General features: G+C 31.1%; 2 protein-coding genes across 2 annotated transcripts in view; one reads left to right on the top strand and one right to left on the bottom strand.

The window, feature by feature from the left end:
- The window catches only part of LOC143915963 (acyl-CoA:lysophosphatidylglycerol acyltransferase 1-like), a 275,166-nt gene extending 263,561 nt beyond the window's left edge, over window positions 1-11,605 (top strand). Inside the window, exons 4-7 of the mRNA XM_077436786.1 lie at window positions 9,070-9,206; window positions 9,752-9,909; window positions 10,192-10,379; window positions 10,569-11,605. Coding sequence (XP_077292912.1) covers window positions 9,070-9,206; window positions 9,752-9,909; window positions 10,192-10,379; window positions 10,569-10,841 — 756 coding nt within the window. The 3' untranslated portion in view covers window positions 10,842-11,605. The remainder of the gene's footprint in view (window positions 1-9,069; window positions 9,207-9,751; window positions 9,910-10,191; window positions 10,380-10,568) is intronic.
- On the bottom strand, window positions 3,225-6,480 carry LOC143915270 (uncharacterized). Its single transcript, XM_077435829.1, has 5 exons — window positions 6,305-6,480; window positions 6,073-6,235; window positions 5,847-5,999; window positions 4,706-4,882; window positions 3,225-4,641 (listed from the first exon to the last, which is right to left on the bottom strand). The coding sequence occupies exons 1-5, from the start codon at window positions 6,449-6,451 to the stop codon at window positions 4,400-4,402; spliced, it is 882 nt and encodes a 293-aa protein (XP_077291955.1). The 5' UTR covers window positions 6,452-6,480; the 3' UTR covers window positions 3,225-4,399.
- Window positions 11,606-25,366: the final 13,761 nt, after the last annotated feature.

The raw sequence follows: 25,366 nt of genomic DNA, 5'->3' as shown, positions 1-25,366 counted from the left end.
TAAAACTCTCTCTACCCCCTTCGTACAGCCTCACTTAATTTGCGCGAGCAGGATACAAGAGGAACAGGCTTATCCTCCCGTATACTGCCCGCGCACATTAAGCAAGGCTGTACGACAAAAAGAGAGATACTTTCACCGCATGCCACTGATATATATTATATATGTATACATAGTACCGTTTACCATGCATACATTCTTTTTGATCTTTCGATTTTCGATCTTTGTTTTCCGATATTTGCTTTTTCGATCTTTCGACCTTTTGATGCCTTGATTTAGACCCAGCACGCCTATATATGTACATATGTACATACATACACGCTGTAGTGCCAAACTGTGACAACAATCTATACCATGTCCGTAGATAGACTAAGTTTATCTTTCTCACAATTCTATTTCTGAGAGAAAAAAATCAATAACTGCACTGCCAGTGAGGGGATATGTTTGTTCTTTCAATTTATATTACGTAGAGAGGATATCTCGGTAGAATCGCAGAATATCCACACTACCGTATCTCGACAATTGACCACACTGGAGCTCGCTCTTGTTTGCGTTCAAATTCAATTTTCAACCGACAACTTTACACGCTTAGCACCAACGACGTACGTACATATGTACATACTATAAAGGAAATATTTTCTTCAACGACTCCTAAATCGATATCAATAAACCGGATAAGATTCGAAATCGCGTCCCTGTGTATTATACAATGTACATCCCGCGGAGTCTATACACAGTATCTTTTGATTCTATTGTATACGCCCAAATAGAATGAAAGGACATTCAAAGTTCGTTCGGGTGTGGGTCCCCAGTGTCCTATCCTGCGAAAGACGGGGCCCATCGTCAGGCGGGCAAACACGCGCGGAACAAACACTCCCTCTACAAACATTGGGGTGGGCGGGAGGGTCGCCCTGACGGCTCACTCGGGCCCTCCGCCCTCCAGGCCCTCCTCCTCGGGGGCCTCGGTGCCCAATCTGCCCTTATTATGTTTGCTCTTCCGACGGAGGCGTTTTTAGATGTAATTCGCAGCGGCGTCCATTAGCGTCCTTTGACCAAATTCCGTCAGGACTACAGAGTTTTATCGAAACTCTGAATCGCCTTGATCGAATCGAATCGCCGAATCGCGAGGATGCTTTTACTTGCCGGCTTGCTTTGAGAAGATCGTTAAAATATATTTTAAACTGTGATTTTACAACGAGCGCTTTTATGTACATTTTCCTTCGTAACTCTACATAGTACAGGGGTCTCGAAACTGCGATATATTACCTGAAATCGGATAAAAATGAAAATCATTGGGAGTAATACACATACATACAATGTTACAGTTCAAATGTAAATTTCGTTCGTTCATGAACATACATATGTATTAGTTTTCATACACGAACCAATCTGTTACAGTCGAAGAGTATTTTCAGTTGTAATACGTAAATTCCAACTGGCGTTTTAGGTCATTCATATTCGAATATAATTCAAATAGTAAATTATATCTACAAATGCAAATACACTTTCAACAATGTGCGTCGGTTTTAATATAACAGTTGCGTTTTGATAGTGCTGATGTTTTTACGAATGTTTTAGAATCCAATTATGCTTTATTATTAACTAGGTATTACGAATGATGGTAATGAGTAGATATCGTATTACGATAATTCTAAGAATATGTTCAAAGCAAAAATGTGATTTTCCAACTCAATTTACTAGTCGAGTGGCATTTTTACGAAAACCCAACTTATCCATCTAACCTAGTAACAACTTATAGTTGAGATTTATTGTTGGAATGTAATTCACCAACTTATAGTTGGAACGTAATTCGCCATATGAATCAACTTACGTGGGTTACATGTAATATATTCCAACTAGTCAAAATATATTACAACCGAAAATACACTTATCTATAAAGGTAGTTGGTGCCAGGTTAGATGAACTATATTCCATTTCCTCAAATATATCACAACTGGAAGATACACTTGAACTGTAATATACATATTAGGGTTTCTGTATTCCCGGACTTTTTCAATTCCCGGGACACATGTAAAAAACTTTTTTTTTCAATTTAATATATTATCTATTAACTGGAAAAATTGTAATTATAAAAGTAAACTTATTTAAAATAGCTTCTTAAGGATACTAAAATATTTAAATGAGAATCCGAAAGCCTATTTCGAGATTTGGTACAAAAACTTCCAGCAATGGAAAAAATTCTTTCAGTTTCGGTCGAAGTTGAGAATATTTTACGATTCTTTGTGTATTTGATTTATTATTTCCCTTCGTGCAGTCTTGAAAATGTTATATATTTTCAAGACAATTCCCGGGATTCGAGATAAGAATTCCCGGGACACAGGACAACAAAAATTCCTTGTTCGGGAATGTTTGTTCCGGGTTGACCCGGGTCAGAAACCTTAATACATATATACATATGTAATATATAAACTAATTTTATTTGATAAACTCAACTAAACAAAAGTACAAATTGACAAACGCACTATTTTTTCATGCACAAACTATGTGTGTATGCTTACCCTGGGTTGCAATATTTTAAAAATTATCGAAAGTAGGAATTATAGCAACGTTATAATGTGGTTTCTATAGGATTACCCTTTGAAATACTTACTTAAACTTTTAGCAGTTAAAACTTTTTACCACAGATTAAAAGTTTTAACTGCTAAAAGTTTCATGCGACACCTGGTGAGTGTATTCGAAGATAGCTTTTTTTATTTATACACATAAAAAATATATAATTTGGCAAACTCTTGTTGGAAACGATGAACCTGGTATCACATATCCAAGGTCTGGTCAATAGCACCAGACAGGGATCGAACCTGCGACCACTCGGTTTGAAAAAATTACATTGTAACCACTAATCTATGTACATATACTGGTTTGACTGCTAGCATTTCATAAACGATGAAAGCATTCTCCATACTATGATTATAAATATTCAATCTTTGGATTTTCCGGAAGCTGTAGAATTTTAGAGAAAGGTGTATCGATATAAAGATCAGTATCGTGATACAAATCTTAACATGTTTGTTTATATACATATGTACATACATATAACGTATCAGTATAAATTGGTATCGTTGTCATCATCTACACAGTAGTACGATTTTACATGTTAGTGATGGAATTTTTGGTCTTGCGCTTTAAACTAAACTGATGTTTCATGATTTGATCTCAGTTGGTATTGTTGCGTAGGGTGGGTGGAGGATCCAAGTAAATGGCCAACAGTCGTTTCACAGCATTTATTGATGATTAAGGAGATACACGCAGTGTCACTGCTAAGTCCAGAATGAATTATATCGCCTACGTACCGCCTTATAAAGGGTAGATCTCTCAGGACGCCTAATCTGTTTACCTGTTGTATAGTCACGTATTCGGATATGTATTTTCAAGACATTGGGTTTTCCCGTACCGATTCTGAGAAATAACTAATAACGGTCATTGTTTAGCCTAAATGCACTTAGAGTCCAGATATAATCTTTGGAAGTAAGTGCATGCTTTTAGTTAACCGATAACAGATATCCGTTGGTCTAAGTACAATTCGCTCAATCCACGGCGTACGTAACAGTATTAATATGCGATACAGACCGCAATATGTGTTGGGTCCTTCATACCAGGTTGACACGATATGGGTGCGCCAGACTGAGTACGTTAATTTGGTCACTCGAACGTTAATGCAGACGTTGCCATGTTACGAGAAACGTCCGAGTGACCAAATTAGCTAACTCAGTTTGAGTGCATTCGTATCGTGTCACCCCGGTATTAGGCTGAGTGCACAGTGAAGCAATCGAGTTACTGATCTCTATGACATTTCATCGCTTCAAGTCATATCATGTCATGTAAACCAATTACAACTAAAATATTTTCTTCACGCACTTTTTCATATCGAATCGATTCGCCTCGAGCTCCAAACAAAGATAATCGCATTATTAGGACCAAGCTAATTTTCATTGTTCGGTCTCGGCGTGTGCAACTTTTGTCGAACCGCCATTCAATTAAAAGCGGAACAATGCAGCTGGCCGTTGTGCAACTCGAATCTTACTGATGTTATTTTTTTGCTGTCAAATTTTTATGGAAGGGATTTGTGGGATGAGGAACAGGGAGGGGAGATGCCCCTTTGAATGGTCCGGTTATCGAATGCGACTTTCACAATTCGGACGAGACCTTAATTCGGATCTTTGCGATTCACCATCTGGAAGAGGCTTTCAAAATTTATTACCGTTAATCCGTTTGTATGGAGCGATTTAGATACGTTGCCGCAATCGTATTGAATATACAGAATGATTCATGATTTATATTGTCTACTATAGATAGTGAATGATTGCGAAGGTCATATGAATCAAATTCGTACGTAATTGAGTTAAAATTATATTATTATATTTATCGATTTCAATGATACATGTTAGGCTCGTCCTTTGTACGTCAATTTTAGAAGGCCCTCATCTTTTACTACTAGATATATAGTATCGTTTTTTCTCCAATCCACATGGACACTTCCAACGAATTTGTCAGCGAATGCTTCAACCTTTTCGATACCAATACCCTTAGTGCCAGCTTCGATGAAAAATAATCCTTGTATTGTAGCAACGTAAACATTGTCCATGGAATCGACGCAAGCGGCATGGGTTTCTTCTTCGCCGATTTCTGCGAATCAATATTTTTTGTGAAACAGTTTGTTATACATATCTGAATATAAAATAATATGTGCCTGCTATTTTTCTTTTTGACGAAGATCCCTCTCCGAAATTTTGATAATAGAAGTTTGAGTACACTTGTTCGTAATATATGTTGCCTTTACTATCGATAGCAGCTGGTTTATTAAATCCATACTTGAATCCGGGTATTTGTACCAAACTCGATTCTTCGTAATCATCAAAATGTTCAGCTGTAAATAAAATTAAGAAAAATTCAATAAAAATTTAAGTCTGTTCGTGCTAGTATTTTTTATTTATTTTATTTAATCAATTATGCACATTCGTCTGAACGATTATCCCAACGCGACGAGTGTGCTATTCAGATTAAGAATTATTAATTACTAGTGGTTTTATCCGGCTTGTATCGGTATTTGTAATATAAACCGCCTTAACATGGCTAATCTGATAGTAAACATTTTATTAAATTTATTTGAATAGTTTTATGTTATTTAAATTTATTTAAACATTTATTTGTTTGTTTTTTATTAAATTTAATGTCAAGGATTCTACGAACCAAAACTTACATACATACATACATATATACAAAGTCTCTTTCGAAATTATATATCACATAGATATAAGATATATACAGGCATAAACTCATTTATCTACATTAAATACGACATCTATTGTCAAATATTGTACAAAAGTATTGTATATACTATACAAGGCAAATACAAACATCGATTTATATTCACGGAAACATCCATGGAAAAATTTGCAACATTTGTTTAAATCGGAGAAAATCGAGATGCTGAATAACAAGAAGCTGAATTTTTGCGAAAGAGATAGGAAAATTGGTTGGAATTGTTTCAAATGAGATCAGATAAATTGACAAATTCTGATAGGAAACGATCGACCTTGGAGTCACATATCCAAGGTGTGGCCAGCAGCATACACCAGAGATAGAACCCGTGACCTCACAGTTGCATGAAGCCACAAAGCATTGCATGCTAACCAGTGATCTACATATGTTGGTATGAAAACATTTCATTAAATGTGTCCTTTGAGGCCACCGTAGCATAAAAAATTCAAAATTTACTTATCAACCGTATTATTTTATCAAGTAATGAGATCTAATTAACGCCCAATTGGGAACCATTGACAAAAATCACATGCATACATATGTATTGTTATTTTCACAAATTTACAAACCTAAAATAACTTTGTCAATCATGTAATAAGATCCCAGGTACATGTTGTCATGTATGTCGATAACCATCGTGTCAGCTTGTCGATGGATACCTGCAAGTGTGTTTTCTTCTTTCTGCCCCGGCTTCAAATACGACATTCCGTCAAATATCCTGTCTGAAATCCAAACGACATGCTATAACAAACTATCAGTTCCTAGTTTAAAAAATACAATATGACGAGTACCGACTGAAGAAGAAGTTATCTTTGGAGTCGATAGCGAAGCCGTGGATCACCCTACTGCGTAATCCAGGCACGTATTCCACTTTGGACGAACCGGCCTTTAGATATTGTGGCATAAATCCACTCCATGTATATATGTCACCGACACTGTTGACTCCAATTCTCTTCACCTGTGTTGAGCCAACATTTTATAGGAAAACCGCGTAGATACATACATAAATTGCAGAATAACCACTCACTCCTTGGTAGTCTTCGTCATATTCGGCTATTCTTTCTTTGGTGTAGATAGATTTTCCGATTTTCACCACTTCGTCGGCGAAAATTGACGAAAATGTCAACAGGAAATACACAACAACGATTTTCACTTCCATGCTTAGTTCGTTCATTTGATATTGTATTAAATTCTGCACAAAGTTTGTATATACATACATATGTATATTTTATCTTATCGTTTCACATCAAGGAAATAACTATCTTATCTTTTCATGTTAAGAAAATCTGATAAGAACGAATAATTTGTTAGTGATCCATAGTTCTTACTAAATTATGATTCATAATTTAGTAAGAACGAGTTATGAAATAAATTTGAAACAACATGATAACATATTTTCATTTAGCCATATATAATACATATGTATTTAAAACATAGCTAAAAACCAGGGCTGTAGAGTCGGTTCAAAATTTACCGACTAATATCGTCTCTGACTTTGTGTTATGATTCGACTCCTACTCCGACTACGACTTCGACTCCAACTTGAACGATTTTAGTAATATCGACTAATCTTGCCAATTCAATAAAATTATTAGTAATGAAAATGAAAGCGATATTTAAAATATAAAAAAAATAAAGGAATTATAAATCGTTAAAATTTGAATTATTGGTAATTAAATAGGTATGTATATATAAAAAGTAAGTACAATCATAATGTACGTACATACATATATGAAGTGCATACACAAAGAAATCAATTTAATAAAAAAAAGTACGTAAAATGAAAATAAAAAAGGATAAAATGGTGGAAATAATAATTGGTTTTGGCCACAAAACATCAAAATACGTGCAATACAACGATTTTATTTATAATTTAACTTAAATTCATGATTACTTGTAAATAGTTTATTAAATTTAAATTTATTAGTAAATTTACTTCAATAAAATTGGAGACTCTGGTTGACATGTAATACTATTAATTTAAGAAAATAATAATAAGGAGTCGGAATCAGTTGGTATTTCACGACTCTAACTCCGACTCCGACTCCACAGCCCTGCTAAAAACTAAAAATCTTTGGCAATTAAAACCCACTAAGCATGAATGATGTTGAAATCACTTATTATTTCAAGTCTAATTTTTTATGTTTATTATAGCGTGTGTTCATTAGATGTGTTCAAATACGTATGTATGTATGTCTATGTACATATATTCTTCCTTTGTTTTTTAAGAAAGTAGTACAAAATAAGGTGACAGATGTGGAGGCACTTATGTTTTTAGATATTTATTTGTATAACTAGTTAATTGTCCTCACAATATACATTTATATAAGGTATATCACGAACAGACTCTTTGGTTAGATGTCCAACTGTGAGTGTCGAAAGATTGATCGAAAAATCTAAAAACGCGTGTGACTTCACGACACGTTTATTGAATTATTTATATATATTTTTACTCACGTGTACATATCAAATATATTTAAAAAAAAATGGTGCAATTCCAACAGTACGAACAAGTGTGATGAATAAACAGCCTATGAATTCACGAGGCGTAAATAACAATTAATAGACGCTCCCTGGAGGGGGTCTCGTCCGAATGATCGATGGACGCAGACGACGACGACGATGATGATGATGATGACATATAATATTTTTCTCGGTACAACATTCGACCCTCACCTTTGGCGCATTATCTTGATTTCGGATGATTAATTATTCCGCGCATACTGTACAATATAACACGCCAAACTCTAAACTGAACAAACGCATTACACTTACATAAGTTTGATAACATTTGAGGGGCTAAATGTGTCCACTTCATAATACATAATACATTATACATGTCAGTAAATATGATTTAACGATAAAATTCGACTTAAGGTGATGTTTAATGTATCAAACATCGTCCCCTGAAAATATTTTTCCATTACCCATAGTCGTATGGGATCATTGTAACATTCATTAATGTCATATACATTATATTATATACAGACGTGTGACACAATGGATGGACCACTAAGGTTAAATAGTAAAACAGGCTACTGGATGCAAATATGAACAAAAATTTGTGAAATTTAAGATTTCATATGCTAGTTAGGGTTCAGGTAGTGACCCAAGTTGAAAAGAAAAAAAAGGGGTCGAAGGGGGATGCAAAATCAGTCAATTAGCAGTTTTTACATAACACTCCCTAGAGAAAATCGTACAAAATGCATCCAGTTTAGTTTTAACATTTTCTTTAAAAATTGTCAGATTTAAAATTTATTTTGAATATATCAGAAAAGCAATCCTTTAAATGTATTTTTTAATAATAACAATCAATAAAGTATCTTTAATAGAGGAATCGATTGCTAAAGCTTGAGAAGTTTTGTGTTCGCATGTGAACAAGGTCGCGATTCGACCCCTACAAGGACACAATCCAGTCGGTTTTTCTCGGTTATCGATCTATAGTTGCCAGTGGCTCTCAATAGTCGTCGAACAAACATACATTAAACGCTATATATTGTACAAACTAAGAATAAATCTCGTAATAAGTGCCGTTATACGAAATATTGTACCAAGCCCTCCGTTTGAGTTAGTATGTAATACCTAGACAATCGATTTCTCTTCAATATGTTATTTTATATAATCATTTCCTTTGTAAAAATACGTCATTGATTTAATTTTTTTCATAGCGCATTGCGTTCACGTGCGTGACGCTGGCGAGTTCAACGACAGTTTGTCGCGTGTTGTTTTTCGCGAGGAGTTTTTTTTTAATTTCGAACTGTGACTAAAACTTTTTTTATTGCATTCTTTCAGGGGAAGGATAAAAGGGAGGCATCAGCGCGAGAGCTTTCAGAACATCTCAAACGGTGGTACCTTCCCATCGACCGAAACTGGATTGTTCTCTTCCCAGAAGGAGGTTTCTTAAGAAAAAGACGAGAAACCAGTCAAAAGTTTGTATTGAATTTTTAACCACCCACAGTATTTAATGTATCCAAAATCAATCCATACTCTGATAGAATTTCTCATCATACACAGTAAATATAATATACAGTCCAAGAGTACATTTCGTTTGTACATGAACATACTAGTTTGTTGATACACGAACCAATCTGACCAGTTATAGTGTACACAAAAGAACAAATTGACAAACGAACTAGTTTGTTCATGCACAAACTATTAGACAAACAGTATTCTCAATTGCTTATCCCATCCTCTATGTAAGTATGCTAACCCTGGATTGCAATATATTTAATATTAGGGAAGTACAGCAACGTTGTAATGTGATTTCCGTTGGATTTCCCATTTCAAATACTTGGACTCTCAAAAAATCTCAAAGGTTTTAACATTAAAAAGATTCATGCGACACCTGGTGTTAACCAATAGTTCATATATGAAGAAACTAGTATGTTCATGAACGAACCGGAGTGATAACTTGGACTGTAACATACATATATATATATACATTTAGTCACGTTTATATCAAAATGTGTTTCAGATATGCTGCTAAGAACAATTTACCGATGTTGAATCATGTTTCCTTGCCGAGGGTGGGCGCCCTCAAAGTTATAATTGATGAAGCGGGACCAAAAATGCCATCATCATCGCCATATTCAACTGTAAACAGCTTAGAAACAACAAATAATAGTAAAAAAGGTAAATTTGAACAAGCTAAAAACACACTTCATCATTAGTGTTGTCATACTTTTATATGAATTCAAAATCAAAAAAACATGTTTAATTTATGCTTGTTAGGTTTGTCACTAAAACATATTATTTTTTATTATCTGATTTTATATTTTACGTTTCATTCATCTATGTATTATATATTATGATTCGATTCAAACGATTTCTTATCATATTATAGTTTAATGCATATATTTACATACATACTTGTGTAGCTTACAATATTGTTAATTTTAAATTTTTCAATTTCAGATACACCTACATTAGGTAAAAATCAACCTATAGAAACAGATTTATTAAACAAAAATAGACTACGTTGGGTTCTTGATATAACGATAGGTTATGAAAATGCAAAACCCATAGATTTAACTGATATTGTCACTGGCAAACGACCGCCTTGCACGACGCATTTACACTACCGTTTATTTCCTAGCTCTGAAGTAAGTTCTTATTATTTTAGATTGTATGAATGTATCTGTTAATATGGATATATTATTTTATTTATATATGAATATATTATTTTATTTTTATTTAAAAAAAATATCAGTGGCTTTTTTTAAAACAATTTTATCACTACTTGATGTTATATGTTTAATAAGCAGTAAAGCATTTATCAATTATAATTACAGATTCCAAGTGATCATGAAGAGATGACGAAATGGTTGTACGATCGATTTGTAGAAAAAGAAAGCTTGTTGGAGTACTTTTACGAGAAGGGCTGTTTTCCTGCCTTATGTCCTGATGGGATAACACGTGACGATCAACCAAAACTCATCAATCAAGATTATATTCGTTTCTTATTTATTAATTTATTTTTCATAGCGTCAACTATCTTTCAGATGCGCATATTTTACGTCGTTTATCAATACATAGTTAATATAGTCGGTCTCATTGTTACATAATTCATCGCCTACTAATGAATGACAAACGACAGTTCACGAACTTTGAAAACAACGCATATATGAATGCATTCGAAATGCTTTTTGCTGGAATTTAACTTTGTGATGATGAACAACTTTTTTTTATTTTATATTTTAATTTCCTTTGTGTGCGTTAATAATAGTGTGACGATTTAATTGATTACATTATTAAATTGTTTCTTTTTTTCTTGTAACTAGAATAATGTGTGTCAGTATTTGGTGTTACCATTTTGATACAATAACATTGAGCTTTCCGCATCACTTTAATATTAAGTAATATTCAGGGTTTCTGTTGATAGTAAATAATGAACTTTCCAAACCAAATTTTGTAAAATTTGTACTTGGCAAAACATACAGGGTCAAACTTTGCAACCGTATTAATGTGTTAAATATGAGTGGATGAATTCACTTTTAAAATCGTATTTTTAACATAAAAAATGCAACTCCAAAGTTTGTCAGTGCTCTTCGTATATACCCTGACACAAATTTCTCTTTTTTTAGACAGTTTGTTAATACTGGTGGTGCTCATTTGTAAATCAATACTTTATTGAATATTATACATATTTCCTTTTGTAAGGTTTCTAAAATTATTAACATTGATATTACCCCTACAAATAGTAAGATTAGTGCTTATGTTTTATTGTAAATGTATGAAATTTGCCATTAAAGTTTTTTATTTTCTCCTCAACCGACTCTCAAAGTTTGGGTGCCACTGTATAAATACAACTGATTTCTTATTTCAATTCAAATACCCTATGTATTTCTCTAATTATTATTTTATAAATTTAAATATGTGCTGTAATAGGTTGTAAGTCATGTTGACTAAAAGTTTATATGAAGAAAATTATTATCAAGTAAATATTTAATGTAAAATATAATTGAATGCAACTTCTAAATTTTTTGGGTGATTTCAAATACGTTTTAGTCCACCATTATGAGAATTAAATTTTAATTTTTGTATTGCATTAAATGTAAATTAAAATATCTTTTTGGGCATTCTTTCATACAGAATCATTGATGTGATTGATAATAGTTTATTTATTCTTATAAACGCATGATTTTATTAACTATAAAATATTGATTTCGCACTTCAGTGACGTAACTGACGTGTAGTGAATTTGACTCGGCAAAAGTTTATTTAACTAAATAATACTATACTAATGATAATTGGTCACATTACAACTATTAAGAAGAACTTTGAATTAACATTTAATGTCTCTAAAGAAACGTTATAAGAGAGTTGTAAAAGAATCTTAGTTACGTCACTATTGCTTATAATTAAAATACTAAATATAAATATATATATATATATACATACATACTTCTAAAAAATCCTGCCAGTTATTTTGTATAAATGGTTAAGTAAGATTTAAAATCAAAACATTGAAACCTATGAAGATCTCACATTTGAGATGTTTATTGGGTGAACTAGTTTTAAATATATCAGTGCATGTTTAATATTAAATTAATGAAATTAATGTGTTTCTTATTCGTAATATCAGAATGCTGACTAACAGAATGCACTATTTCATATTAACAAATCAAGCATATATATATAAAATATGTATAAAATGTACACTAACACACACAAACTCATATGTATATGATGAAAGTGATTTGTAATTTTACATATATAACAATTTACACACAGCTGTAGTGTAACACTCTTCTTAATAGTCTGCTACTGTGATATCTTCAATAATGTCGATATGATAATGTGTCACTTTATTCTTGTGTCATTTTTTTTATGTTTCAACACAAATTATTATACATTCGCATAGACTCTTAAAAGGGTGATGAACTTAATCTTTATTGAATCGGAAATTATACATATGTTTAATTTACAGTGTTTTTGTATTCCAATAATATAAGAGGATTATTTTTGTTGTATTTGATATGAACATACATATGTAATTACATATTTCATTTTTGACTGGGGCTTAATGGTGACGGTAGCTACATATTTATGTATAGCAGGTGGAAAATTGGTGCTTTACAAAATTGTTTAGTTTTTTTTATGAATAACAATATGTCTTAGGTGTTATTTTTTTTTTTTTTGTAGTTTTTCACTTATAAACATAAAAACTTCCTTAACTTATAATTTAAAAGTTAGTTGACAGTGATAGTCTTAATTTCTTATAGCTACCGACAATATTGTTTCATTATAAATACTACTGAAGATCAAATTTTTCTTTTTTATAGAATTGAATCACCCTTTATTTCTTTCTTTTCACGAATTTAGTCTTTGCTCTAGCTATTAGGATAAGTGACTTTTTTTCCAATTTGAAATTTTCAAATGATTTACCAGATGTAGAAAAAATCTTGTACATTTAAGGAGAACCTCATTAAACACACATAGTTATATATGTGAAGAGGTAGTTTTAACCCTTTCGCCGCGATGGTCTTAGGGACCAGATGTAGAGCTTTCAGCATTTATGCTTTTACATTTCCGTTGAGTGAGCGCTTAACAGCATGAAAGTACAATTAGATTGATAGTCTTGACAAATATAAGGGATTAGTGCGGTGAAAGGGTTAAAAATTTGTGCTCAAGATAAATAAATGAGTGCCTATTGAAAAGATACTGTGTTATGCATAGTGAGCATTTCTTTTTTTGTTACATAATTTTTCTTTTTTTGTTGTCTTTTGCATATGAATGTATTATAATATAAGTACTGTGCCGGTAAAGGGTAAAGTTGATTTCGTTTATTTTTTTTTTAATTTAACGCCTTTGGAAACTACCATTTTGTAAAATAATATTTGTATTATTTTCAATTTCGTAATACATACATACCTATGTCACATTGATTATTTTTAGTAATGTAATTTATCGAATAAGTCATGGGTTTTTTATTTTAATAAATTGTGCAAGGTGGCCCAAAAATTTAAATAGTGTTTCAGTGATTTTTTGCCTAAAATTAATGATAAACTGCTCAGCAACATCTTGATAACAATATTAAATATAAAAATTGTAAAATGTATTTAATAAAAAAAAAACATTGTAAATTTTTGGCCATCGTTTAAATAAATATTATTTTTTTAATGAATTAAAATAATTTTTGGAAAAGTAAAAAAAAAAGAAAGCGGTTTATAACAATAGTGTATGTCTAACTATTCGTTATAATAATTGAATTGTGATTTTTTAGTTCCATTCTAGTTTTCTATTTTAGCGTGTATGAAACTTAAAGTCATAACATAGATATTTTTGTTGTTTTTACAATTAGATTCTTAAGTTAAGCAGTAGTTAAGCTTTCCAATTGAATTTTGCATTAGATCTACATATATTAGGGGTGTACATAGGTTTTCAACGCTGCAATTAAATTCAGCAAACAATTAACCAAGTTGTTGTTCGCATAAGTTATACCATTTACCTAATCGCTCACTGTTCAAAAGTACACTTTTCTTATGCAAGGTTTTTTGTATGATTTTTCACCCAATTGTCACAAACATCTTGTAACACATCCATGAATGTGATTGGTCAAACACCACCTGTTACTTAACTTTGGGTAGATTCATAATTTTATACACGATTTGAACACAAATCTAATGACAATCAGCTGGAAAAACGAATATGTATATTAAAATTTATATATAATAATTCAGCATTTTATTTTATTTGATAACACCTGGAAAAAAGTTAGGAAAATTGTGTTGTAATATGAGTGTGTATACATTTTTATAAATAATTAAACATTTAGTTTGTGGAATTGTATAAAAAACCATGTATGTAATCTAAACACTTATCACTAAAATTATTGTTCTTATAGATTATAAATAGCGTAAAAAGTATCAATATAAGTTGTAAAAAAAATATCCATTCAATGTTACCTTTTGTGTTTTTTCTTTAATTAATTAATTTAAAATATGGCTGTCGAAAATATTTGTAAAAATTTACACATTTATAATTTTATTGAAAATAATAAGTTATCATCACCATGAACCACTTTCATCTTACCGATGTTAAAATGTACTTACTTAAAAATAGTTTGAACAACTGTGGGTATACAATGTATGCCATTCGTAATACTTACTTATATTTAAATGAAAAACATAACAATACCACATTTGGGTTTTACACTCTACTATGTATACGCATGAAATTTATACATTGAACATACGATATGTATTTAATAGCGATTAATAAATAACTCATGCTTTTTTCAAACACGGTCCCCCACACACAGTAAACTTTTACATTGTTTTATAACTATACAGCGTTTAATAAATTATACCAATTAAGTGCGATACTATCTTTTTATTTTTCACAACATCAAGCATTTCCCTAATTATATTAATCAAATGAATCTGGAGAGATCACTAATATCCTTAAGTCATAGAAGTACATATTTAAACATGTTAAACCAGTTGTCTAACTAAATGTCACGTACGTACATATCAGATCGTCTCTTAATGGATTGTTGCGATTGGTTTTGAATTACAATATTTCTAGGTCAAGCGTGACTCAAAGTCATTGTCATATTGAGACCCAGACAGTATAGAAATCGCTGTAATCAATTTGAATCATCTATGCACATAAGATTTACCAGGATCCATAAGGTTAAAATACTATGCAAAACACGCTATTCAACGATTGTTTACCTTTTTTTTTGCTTTGGTGCATAGAGCGTAGCGTAGTCTGGAATTTCTGATCAATTAACCTTTCAAAGATATTGCTAGGAAGGTTTTTCGACTTTCTCGAGAGAGAGTAAACTTGCTGTTTTTGATCCCACGAAAGTTTTACTTTATATTTCGAACCAATCTGTTTTTATCCATACCAGGTTTTTATAAATAATTGAAAAAAATAGAAATTTCCGTTGAATAAACAATAACGGTACACTATAGCAAACTTACTTATTTAAAAATTCTGTTATTATATAGGTAACTAGTGTTTTTACCCGGCTTCGCTCGGTATTTGTAATATAAACCGCTTAAACATGGCCAATCTAATTTATTTGAATATTCATTTGTACAATGACATCACAGATTTACGAACTAACATTACATACTTACAAAGTCTCTTTCGAAATTATATATTAGATATGGAGGCTCATGGTAGAATGTGTAGCTTCTACAATAAAACATGCCAATCTTTTATGCGTTTGAAACTGATTAAAATGAATTGAACGAGGGGATGTCGGCAATTCACATTCTTACACATCAAATTGTGACCTCTTCAATTTGTGCAAAATATAAAATTTTTCTACCCATACACAAATTTAGCCGGGTAATTGTAATATTAGTGCTAACAACCACGTAGAATTGTGTTTCTCAACGCAATCACCTTGGCTTTTAAGGCATTGGCCGATTTCGACACTTTTTGCATTGTTTGCATCTCGTGATGAAACTGAGGTGATGATTCTCAAAATGAAAGAGTCATTTCCTGTATGCGCGGGGGCCATAATAAATGATCATCCATTCGCATAATTTCGTCTCAAAAGAAAAACTGATAACGAAATTGATACAAAGTTGTACAATACTATAATTATTTATTTTATTTTTAAAAATTACCAAGAATTATAAGAGTTTTCGACAAATTAATCACTCGAGATTACTTATTATTTTTATTTTATCTTCAATTTATACCAGGAAGCCTAACAGGTAAACCCAATACGCCTTCTTGGCCAGAAACATTGTACATTTGATACAAATATTATTAGTATTATACAAACTACATAAATACATATCAATTAATATCCACAGAGATATATATGGTCAAATTTATAAATATGCAGCATTTTAAACAATTAAGCGAAATTCGAGATTGCTGAAAACTCGAGATTTTGCGGGAAATTGGGGAAGGTTGCTAATTTGTTGGAACCGTTTCAATGAAAATCAGATAAATCCGCAAACTCTGGTAGGAAAAGATCACAAATCCAAGGTCTGGCCAGCAGTAACCAGTGGGATTTTGAACCTGTGACCACTGTTTAAAGCATTATATGCTAACCAATGATCTATTCTGCTGGTTATTATTAATTTTGTTGTGCATGAAAGTATTTACATATATTTTTAATTTTTCAGAATAATAGCAAATCCCAGAATTATAATTTGTTCGATATATTTTTCTAAATTGAGCCAAAATTGCATTAAATGATAAAACTGTACATGTACATATACTACGCACAAGCAATCAATTATATATTGTTATACACTTTGCTTCGTATATGCTTCGTACAATTTAACAACAGCACACTATTTTAAGATTATTGCATAAATATTAAAAGTACATATGTACATATGTACATATATTTGTATAAAATTCTTATATACATACATACATATATTCAAGTGAGCCTCAGGAAGACTCACATATTTAGAAATTTAACGTATATTATTATATGCTTCAAATCATTATTTCATTACCAAAGAAGTACATACTTAACAAAACTAATCTTTTTATTGCTGTAATTGCTGTATTTTATTTGTAAAATTATGCACACTCATTTCTTTGTGTACGATCTCTATAATGAAATATTAATTTACAAATCAACGATTGTACTTATTGATAAGTAAAAATAATTGTTGTAATATTTAATCATACTTCATACTTGTTGTAATATTTAATCATTCTAAACTACATAATTGTATAATTCAATTATGTACCATGTACGTAATTGAAACCAAAATATTATATTCAAAAGACTTTAAAATATTACAAATGTACATAAATATGCGAATAATGAACAACCGATACAAATGTATCAAATCCGCACAATCATGAAAATTTACTTTGTATTAGTATTAATATTTATTTATTTATTTTATTATTATTATAATTAATACACAAATGAATAGAGAATAATAATAAAAATAGCAAATTAATGACCAATGTGACCTGACGGTTTGCCCAAATGGGTCACAGCAGTCTTACAGTTGAACAAGAACAGTAAAAAATTATAAAAAAACCATTTATCTAATTTAAATAAACTCATGTTGAATTCACTTTTATTTTCTATTTAATTACTATAATAAATACATAAAAATGAATAAATAACAATAAAAAAAATAATGATCAATGTGACCCAACAGGTTGCCTCAATGCGTCACACTAGTCTCACAACAACTATGTATATATAAAACAACTATATTTCTATATTGTATATAGTTTTCTATATACATACATACTATATAGAAAACTTTGGTTTCATTTCTCAGTTAGATGAAAAATTGTAAAGGAGAAAACGTATTATGCAGTTTATAATAGACATTTTTATAATATAAAATACTGCAAATAGAAATAAATGATTCACTTGTTTCGAAACGAAAGACAGAGTATTTTGTCCATAATGAAATAAATTAATGATATTATGTATTTTAATGTATTCCTTCTCAGTGCTTAAAATTTTTTATAATGATAATAAGTTTACAATATTAATGATTAATAGATAGAAAATTCTTTGAGAACATTGACATAATATCATGTGTATAAACTTTTAGTACAATTACATACAGTATGTATAAATTTGTAATTTAATAATTTAATTTTTTTCTATACTCCACGGTCCACTGGTCGACGAAACGTTTTTAAATTAGAACATAAATACGTATAATTTCCCTTCGATGTATTTAACTGTACTTTCTCGATTTGTATGCACTGAGCATACTATGTAGAGTTAATAGTAATGTTCGAAACCCGCCTCTCACCGCATTATTGCACATGCACCTGCACTCTTGCAAATTCTAATATAAGGTCATTGAGAAGGTGTCAGATGCGCCCAACAATTGCACAATTTCCCAAATATGACTAAAAATGCGTAGGGTGTATGATAACTACTTATCGATAGATTATATGATGAAACGTTAATATCCTACGCGACACATCCTCCATGTGATGCGATTGCTAAAGTGTTAAGACCGTTTACGGAACGTGCTGGTACAATGTTATATTATAACAGTTCCTACGCATTGCGTTTTGTGTGTATGTAGGTTCGAATTGACAATTACAACAGAGCATAACTGTTGTGTCATGTTCGTGCTCTGACTAAATTGATGTATAATTGACTAAACCTTTAGTTGACTTAATTACCATTTGTACGTATGCTAAAAATTTGTAAACCGTTAATTTGGACAGTGGCGATAAGTGTTTATCCGAAGATTTATATGTAAAAGCTCATGTATTTAGGAGGTGAAATAAGTTTAAGTTTTAGTAAATGAAGATGCATAACATACGTACATTGTATGTAGGTAGGAATAAAAGATTCATGAGACAGGAATTCCATTTCAATGTGATAGAAATTAGATAGTTATCAGTTTAGAACTTTTAAGCTATAGAGCCGGATATCCGAAGATTCGGTTAAAATGAATAGAGTCACTATCGCGATTAAGATCGTCTGTTAAGAATTAAATGCTTTGAAAATTAAATGTTGAAGAGTGTGGGTCGTATATGAGCTTGGCCCACAAAGGCATGGCCGTGCTATTCGTGAATGACACACAAACATATTAACATTGAACATGTTAATTGTATTAGTATATCAAACCGTAACGGTGATATTGGATACTAAGTCATTTACTTAAACCTTTTCCTGTCACCGACTCAACTATTTAGCTAAATCTTCCAAGCGTCAATGCATGATACGATCATGAACTCCGGAGACTACTTATAAGATGATATTTGATTATACTGCTTCAAATATTCAATTCTACAAAACTGTCTCACTATTATCTACTTCTCTACCAATTGTTCTTTTTACATACCTCTTCTTATTATTGGTAGAGTTGAGGAGTCTGGTGCTGATAATATTAAAATTATTTCAAAACTTTTCGCCATGTATTAGAAGAACTCTGAAAACATATAGCTAGATTACCGTATCCAAAGCATTGTTTACATAACAACAGTTGGTAAGTGTCGAAATGTTTATAATGTAATGTTAAACCATTGTCTCCTGTATATGGAACAATATAATTTTCCCTCTCATATAACACACATTTTTATACGTCGGAATGATGTTCTGTAGTAGTTTATTATTGTTTTAAAATGGCAATAGAAGGGATGCATGGAAGAACAATAACACCTATTAGATAGTGGCAAGTTTGTGTAAAGTGTCAGTTGAAATTGAATAATTCTCAAAGAAGGTTCATATGTATATTTTAACAGGTACTTTTTCCATTATTATAATATACATTAGTACCTTTTAATAATAAACTTGTCAGAATTGTTAACAATAAAATCTAATAAATTACACTGTTCGACAAATGTCGACTTTTTTTGGTTCAGAGACGAGATATGACTTTTCTTATAGATCTATGCCCAGTGAACACGAATCTGGTAATAAAAAATGTCGATTGGCTCGATATTCGTAAATGTATGTGTTTTTTAAATCGCGCGATTTTTCTATATCTTGGTGTTGTTCGGTCGATGTATCAAAATCTGTCAATTTTCTGTTCAAAATGAATATTGGAATCTATAGTCGGGTATTTTATCTTTTATTTGTAGTACTTTTCAGCTTTCAAATCTCTCTAAGTAGTCGTCCAGTTCAAATCAAAAGTCAAAAGTACGTATTTTCACTTGGGATTTTTCCCACTGTTAATACTATTTTATATTGAGATTTTTCTGTTGAAACATGTTTATTGAGATAGTGTTCTAGCCACATTATTTTTTGTTTTCGTTTAAAAGGGAAGTGTGCTGAATTTTAAATCGGTAAAATTTCGAGTTAACATCTCGTACTATTATTTACACGAATCTGAATTGAATTAATAGGGATAATATATTAAATTGTCTTTATATGAGAATTAAATAAAATTACACTTAGAAAAATCATATTTAGACTAAATCATAAATGAAAGATAAAATACCCGACTATAGATTCCAATATTCATTTTGAACAGGAAATTGACCGATTTTGAGACATCGACCGAACAACACCAAAATATAGAAAAATCGCGCGATTTAAAATCACACATACATATGTATATCTCCGAATCTTGAGCCAATCAACATTTTTTATTACCAGATTCGTATTCACTGGGCATAGATCTATTAGAAAAGTTATATCTCGTCTCTGAACCATTTTTCGTGTCGAACAGTGTTATTAGTTATAATTCAAATGAAAACATTCGCTTTTTCTATATGCCTTTTCATAATGAACGTCTCATTTCAGAAAGAGTAACCAAATTCGGAAACTCAAAGGAAAAGTTTTCTCGTGGAAAGGGGTTTGAGAAACGCATTTATTGATCAATTATACCTATACATTTATGTATATACACATATCTTTTCAAGTTAGTAAACAGTGTATTAAAGCCTTTATAAGTCGTTGCACTTGTACACATACATGTGTATATTGCAAATTGTACAAAATACGGCGCTAATACTAATATCACGTGAAAATACGCAAATAACTAGGTGCCGTTATAAGATAAATTCGAGGCATTTTCAATAATTATCACTTTTATTAATTCGAAACGAGTCCAAAACAGCGTCTTACCTTTGTTTATTGTTTATATCTTAAATGTTATTCATTGTTAGCTCGTTCACTTTCACCGAACGTCTTCCGCCACGATATAATGATAACGTTAACAAGGTAAAGCAAGCTTGAAACAATTAAAAAAAAAATGTACCGAAACACCTCAAACAATAGAAGTTTCTGTGGTGTTGCACAAACATATGTACATGTTTCCAACGCACCCAGCTTGCCATCTCTGGTTCACACTCTTCGTAATTTCTTGGGAAATTGAGAAGTAATTTTTCCTTTATATTGTGCAAGGTCGGGTGTTAGTACACAATGAAAATGCGATTAAATCTAACGTCAAAAATCATTAATGCAAACCCGGTTTTAATTCAATTAAATAAATTATACAAGTGTGCCGTCGGTGTTGTGTTACACTGTGCTAAAATTCGGTGTTATCTAATAATTTTCACACCGGTTTTAATCAATTTTAAGCGTTCCACGACATCTTTAAAACATATTTCGAAAGGCTTAAAGCATTTCCACGAATAAAATTGTCGTGAAACCGTACATTTTCTAAACACAAAGCAACACATATTTTTACGTGATGTGCTCTACGAATTTGCATTTAAGAGGTTGTCGACTCCGGTACCTAATTACCAAAGCAAAGCACGTTTAACTATTGCTTAATTTGGGGAATTGTATAATAAGTGTTGATAAAACCCTTTCGGTAGCTTTTCCAGTGAATATTTATATATGATTTTCATTATTTTATAATATGAGCCGTTATATTTGAAAATGGCGGATGTCCAATTTTCAGTTCCAAAAACACTATTTCTGTTTGACCTTATTCACAAATAACTTATTTTAATTCGATATGTCCAGAATCTCGGAAAAGCGGAATAAACGTATTAGAGGCCACCAGTATTTTAAATATTGTTATTGTTAAACATATTCAATGTTTTGCGGAATATTTCTCGAAATGAAGAAAAGTGGACTTATGCCACTTTCAAATATAACGACTCATATATTTAAGAAACTTGTAAAAACTTGCATATACATATGTATATGCACATATTTACTTGTACACTAGACCGGAGCGAAAAATACGAATTTTGGATTTTCATCGATGAACCTAGAATCGTATCAAGATAACGTTAAATAAAAAAAAATCATTGATTTTAAACAATATCCTTTGCCTCCAACTTATCGATTTGTCTCGATAAAAACATCAAAAAGTGGGTTTATTTTTACATATATCTCTTTTTCAAGAATAGTTTCGATTTTTTTGACTATTAAAAAAAGCTCAATATTCTCCTATTAAATGTTATTTGAGTTGATTATGATAATTTTTGGCTGATTAACGAGAATTCAAAGTTGCCGTTTCGCTCCAAAGTCCCCATACAAAGCGCGCCGCGCTCGCAATTGGTATTTGTATGGGAGGCGCATTTTTTGCAGAAAATCGCCATTTTTTTTCATGTTCCCGTGATTATTTTGAAAATAAAAGTCATTGAAAGCTTCTTGTACTATTCTCGAAAAATAAATATATAAAAGAACATACTTTTTTTAAAATTTTGTCGACATAAATCTATCGGTTGGAGGCACAGGACATTGTTTAAAATTAAAGTGAAACGAAAAGAGGTTTGTAATCAATGAAAATTTGTATATTTTTATTGATTACAAACTTCCTTACACGACAAAAGTTTTCCATTAGGTACATACATCGATGAAAATTAAAAGTTTGCGTTTTTCGCTCCGACCTATTGTACACAATATACATACATACATATGTATGTTCACATGTGTACGTATTTGGCGTTGAATATTTTCTGTTCTTTCGACAATCGCATGTGAATAATGCTATCATTTGCATGATAGTCAGGTACTGTTTTACTTAAGATAACAACAAAAGACCTGGAATTTAAATTTTCTTACTCGTAAAACGTCTTCAAGTTTTTTTTTTCAATTTATCACCGTTTCTAAAAGGTGAATCCACTTGGAAAACTTTCGTATATTTCACATAGTATACGCAGTCTGTTCTATTTATTATTTCGAAACATATATATGTATGTATATTATTTTAGTTACATTTCGGAAATCTCAATCTTACGAACGATTAATTGAAACTATTGGAGCTTACTTTCAAATTTCACAGCACAGTTATTCGACCGTAAAAGTACAGATTAAATATGTCTTTTATTATTTTCGTTAATGCTATTCAAAAATGACCGATAGTAAATTCCCATTTAAATATCGCTTTTGTCACTGTATTATTAAATGATTTAATTGGCTGATTTTAATACACTCATTTAAATTAAAAATATAATACGAATAACTATAGTTGATCACTTTAATGCCATCTGATTTAACTGTTCTGTTAATGCCAATTTTTTTTAGATGAACAATTAAAGAGATGTGTTAAGGTTGAAGTATCGTTTAAATTACCGAAGCATGTTTTGCAATACATCTCGAATGCATAATTAATGCAATTTTTATGCCTTTCTATCGATTTGTTGAGAAATTGACGTATGTAGGTAGACATATTCGATATATGTGCCTATGCAATATTTAATAGTGTAATTAAAAGAAATCGAAAGTCACGTAATTACGTACGATTTCTTCTGCTTTTCAATTCAAACGATTTCAAATTAATATTGAAACTCATTTCGGTTGAGCGAAGTTTTTTTGTTGTTGTCGAAACTTAATGTCAATGTACTTGTAGTATTAAAAGATACGTTCAACCTTCTGCGATGAACTTTAAAGGACCCAAACTGCATTCCAATGGTCCCTTTTGTTCCATTGTCTTGCTATCAAACAAAATTTAACCGCGTCTCCAAACTTGCGACAAGAATTACGAGCTTTTTCGGTAGATTATTTCCAATCATTCCATGAATATAAACATTTACTCTACATACATATGTACATGTATGTGTATGTATTGCAGAATGTTGATGCAGTTTTTATTTGCCTATCAGCGTGAGAATTTTCTTTTAATATGCATGCACGTGAGGAAGTGTCTCAGTGTGACAATGACTGGTTTTCAAATGTTTGTCTCGTCGGATGTGCGTCCGCCTTGCTTGGTGAAAGTTAACTGTTCTTTGAGCCAAATACAAGACTCAAGTGATGAGACTCCTCTGTATCAGCGATGGTAAACTGTTTTAAGTTACATACATATATCTCAAAGAGTATGTTTTTTTAATGTATGTATGTATATGAAATTAAATATTTATTATTCACTACTCATGTGCATTTGATTGCAGGTGGAGAAAATTAAATGATACACTTTTCAAAGTGTTATAGTATATGAACCAGAATGGAAATACAATTCCTTCCAAATGCTTCAAAGTATATAGTGTTTTGTTTTTAGTATGATGGTTGACTACCTCTGTCAGGTGAGAGATCTGCACTTCGTCCATTTAAGATGTCAGTTTATCATGTGAAGTCGGCGCGAACGCGCGCGCTGTACCAATTTATCTCCGATATCTCACGATGTGAATAGTGTTTATAAACTTTTTTATTTATATTTTATTTAAATATAAAAAAATATAAAGTGTGTTTTGAATCATCTAGACATAAAATAAAAGTGTGTGATTTTTTTTTACTTTGGCTTGAATTTCGGTGTGATGAGATAAATGTAAGTGCCAAATTTATAAATTTTTATAAACAGGTTTTTTGAAAAAGCAAACAAACACAACACTTAGTGTGTGTATTCAGAAATGCAGAACTATAGTTTTCCTTTATCATTTAAGTCATTAGGCAACATTACATTTGTTTATCTGGTCAGCGTGTAAATTTATAATGATCAATTGTTTTTTGTAATATACAAACATGATGTTAAAATTTAAAATATTATATATAGTTACAGTAAATATGAAATGTATTCATTCAATATATAAAAATTATATATTTTTGCTGTACATATTTAAGGTTCAATATTTAATTCTACTAAATAACATATGAGGCATAAGTTCACTTTTCTTCATTTCGGGAATTATTTCGCAAAACATTAAATATAATGTTTTGCGTTTGGCAATATTTAAAAATACTGGTGGCCTGTAATACGTTTATTCTGCTTTTCTGTGATTCTGGACATATCGAATTAAAATAAGTGATGACAATTTGTGAATTAAG

This window comes from Arctopsyche grandis, chromosome 8 (genome assembly GCF_051622035.1).
Source record: "Arctopsyche grandis isolate Sample6627 chromosome 8, ASM5162203v2, whole genome shotgun sequence".
In the NCBI taxonomy this organism is placed as follows: domain Eukaryota; kingdom Metazoa; phylum Arthropoda; class Insecta; order Trichoptera; family Hydropsychidae; genus Arctopsyche; species Arctopsyche grandis.
The sequence above is the reverse complement of the archived record's forward strand: the minus strand, read 5'-3'. Positions and strand labels throughout refer to the sequence as shown.

Coding starts and splice junctions, on each gene's coding strand:
- LOC143915270 (XM_077435829.1), bottom strand. CDS start 6,451: ATGAACGAACTAAGCATGGAAGTGAAAATCGTTGTTGTGTATTTCCTG. Junction 4,883..5,846: donor GATTGACAAAGTTATTTTAG/GTTTGTAAATTT, acceptor TTTTATTTACAG/CTGAACATTTTGATGATTAC. Junction 4,642..4,705: donor GTCAAAAAGAAAAATAGCAG/GCACATATTATT, acceptor ATTGATTCGCAG/AAATCGGCGAAGAAGAAACC.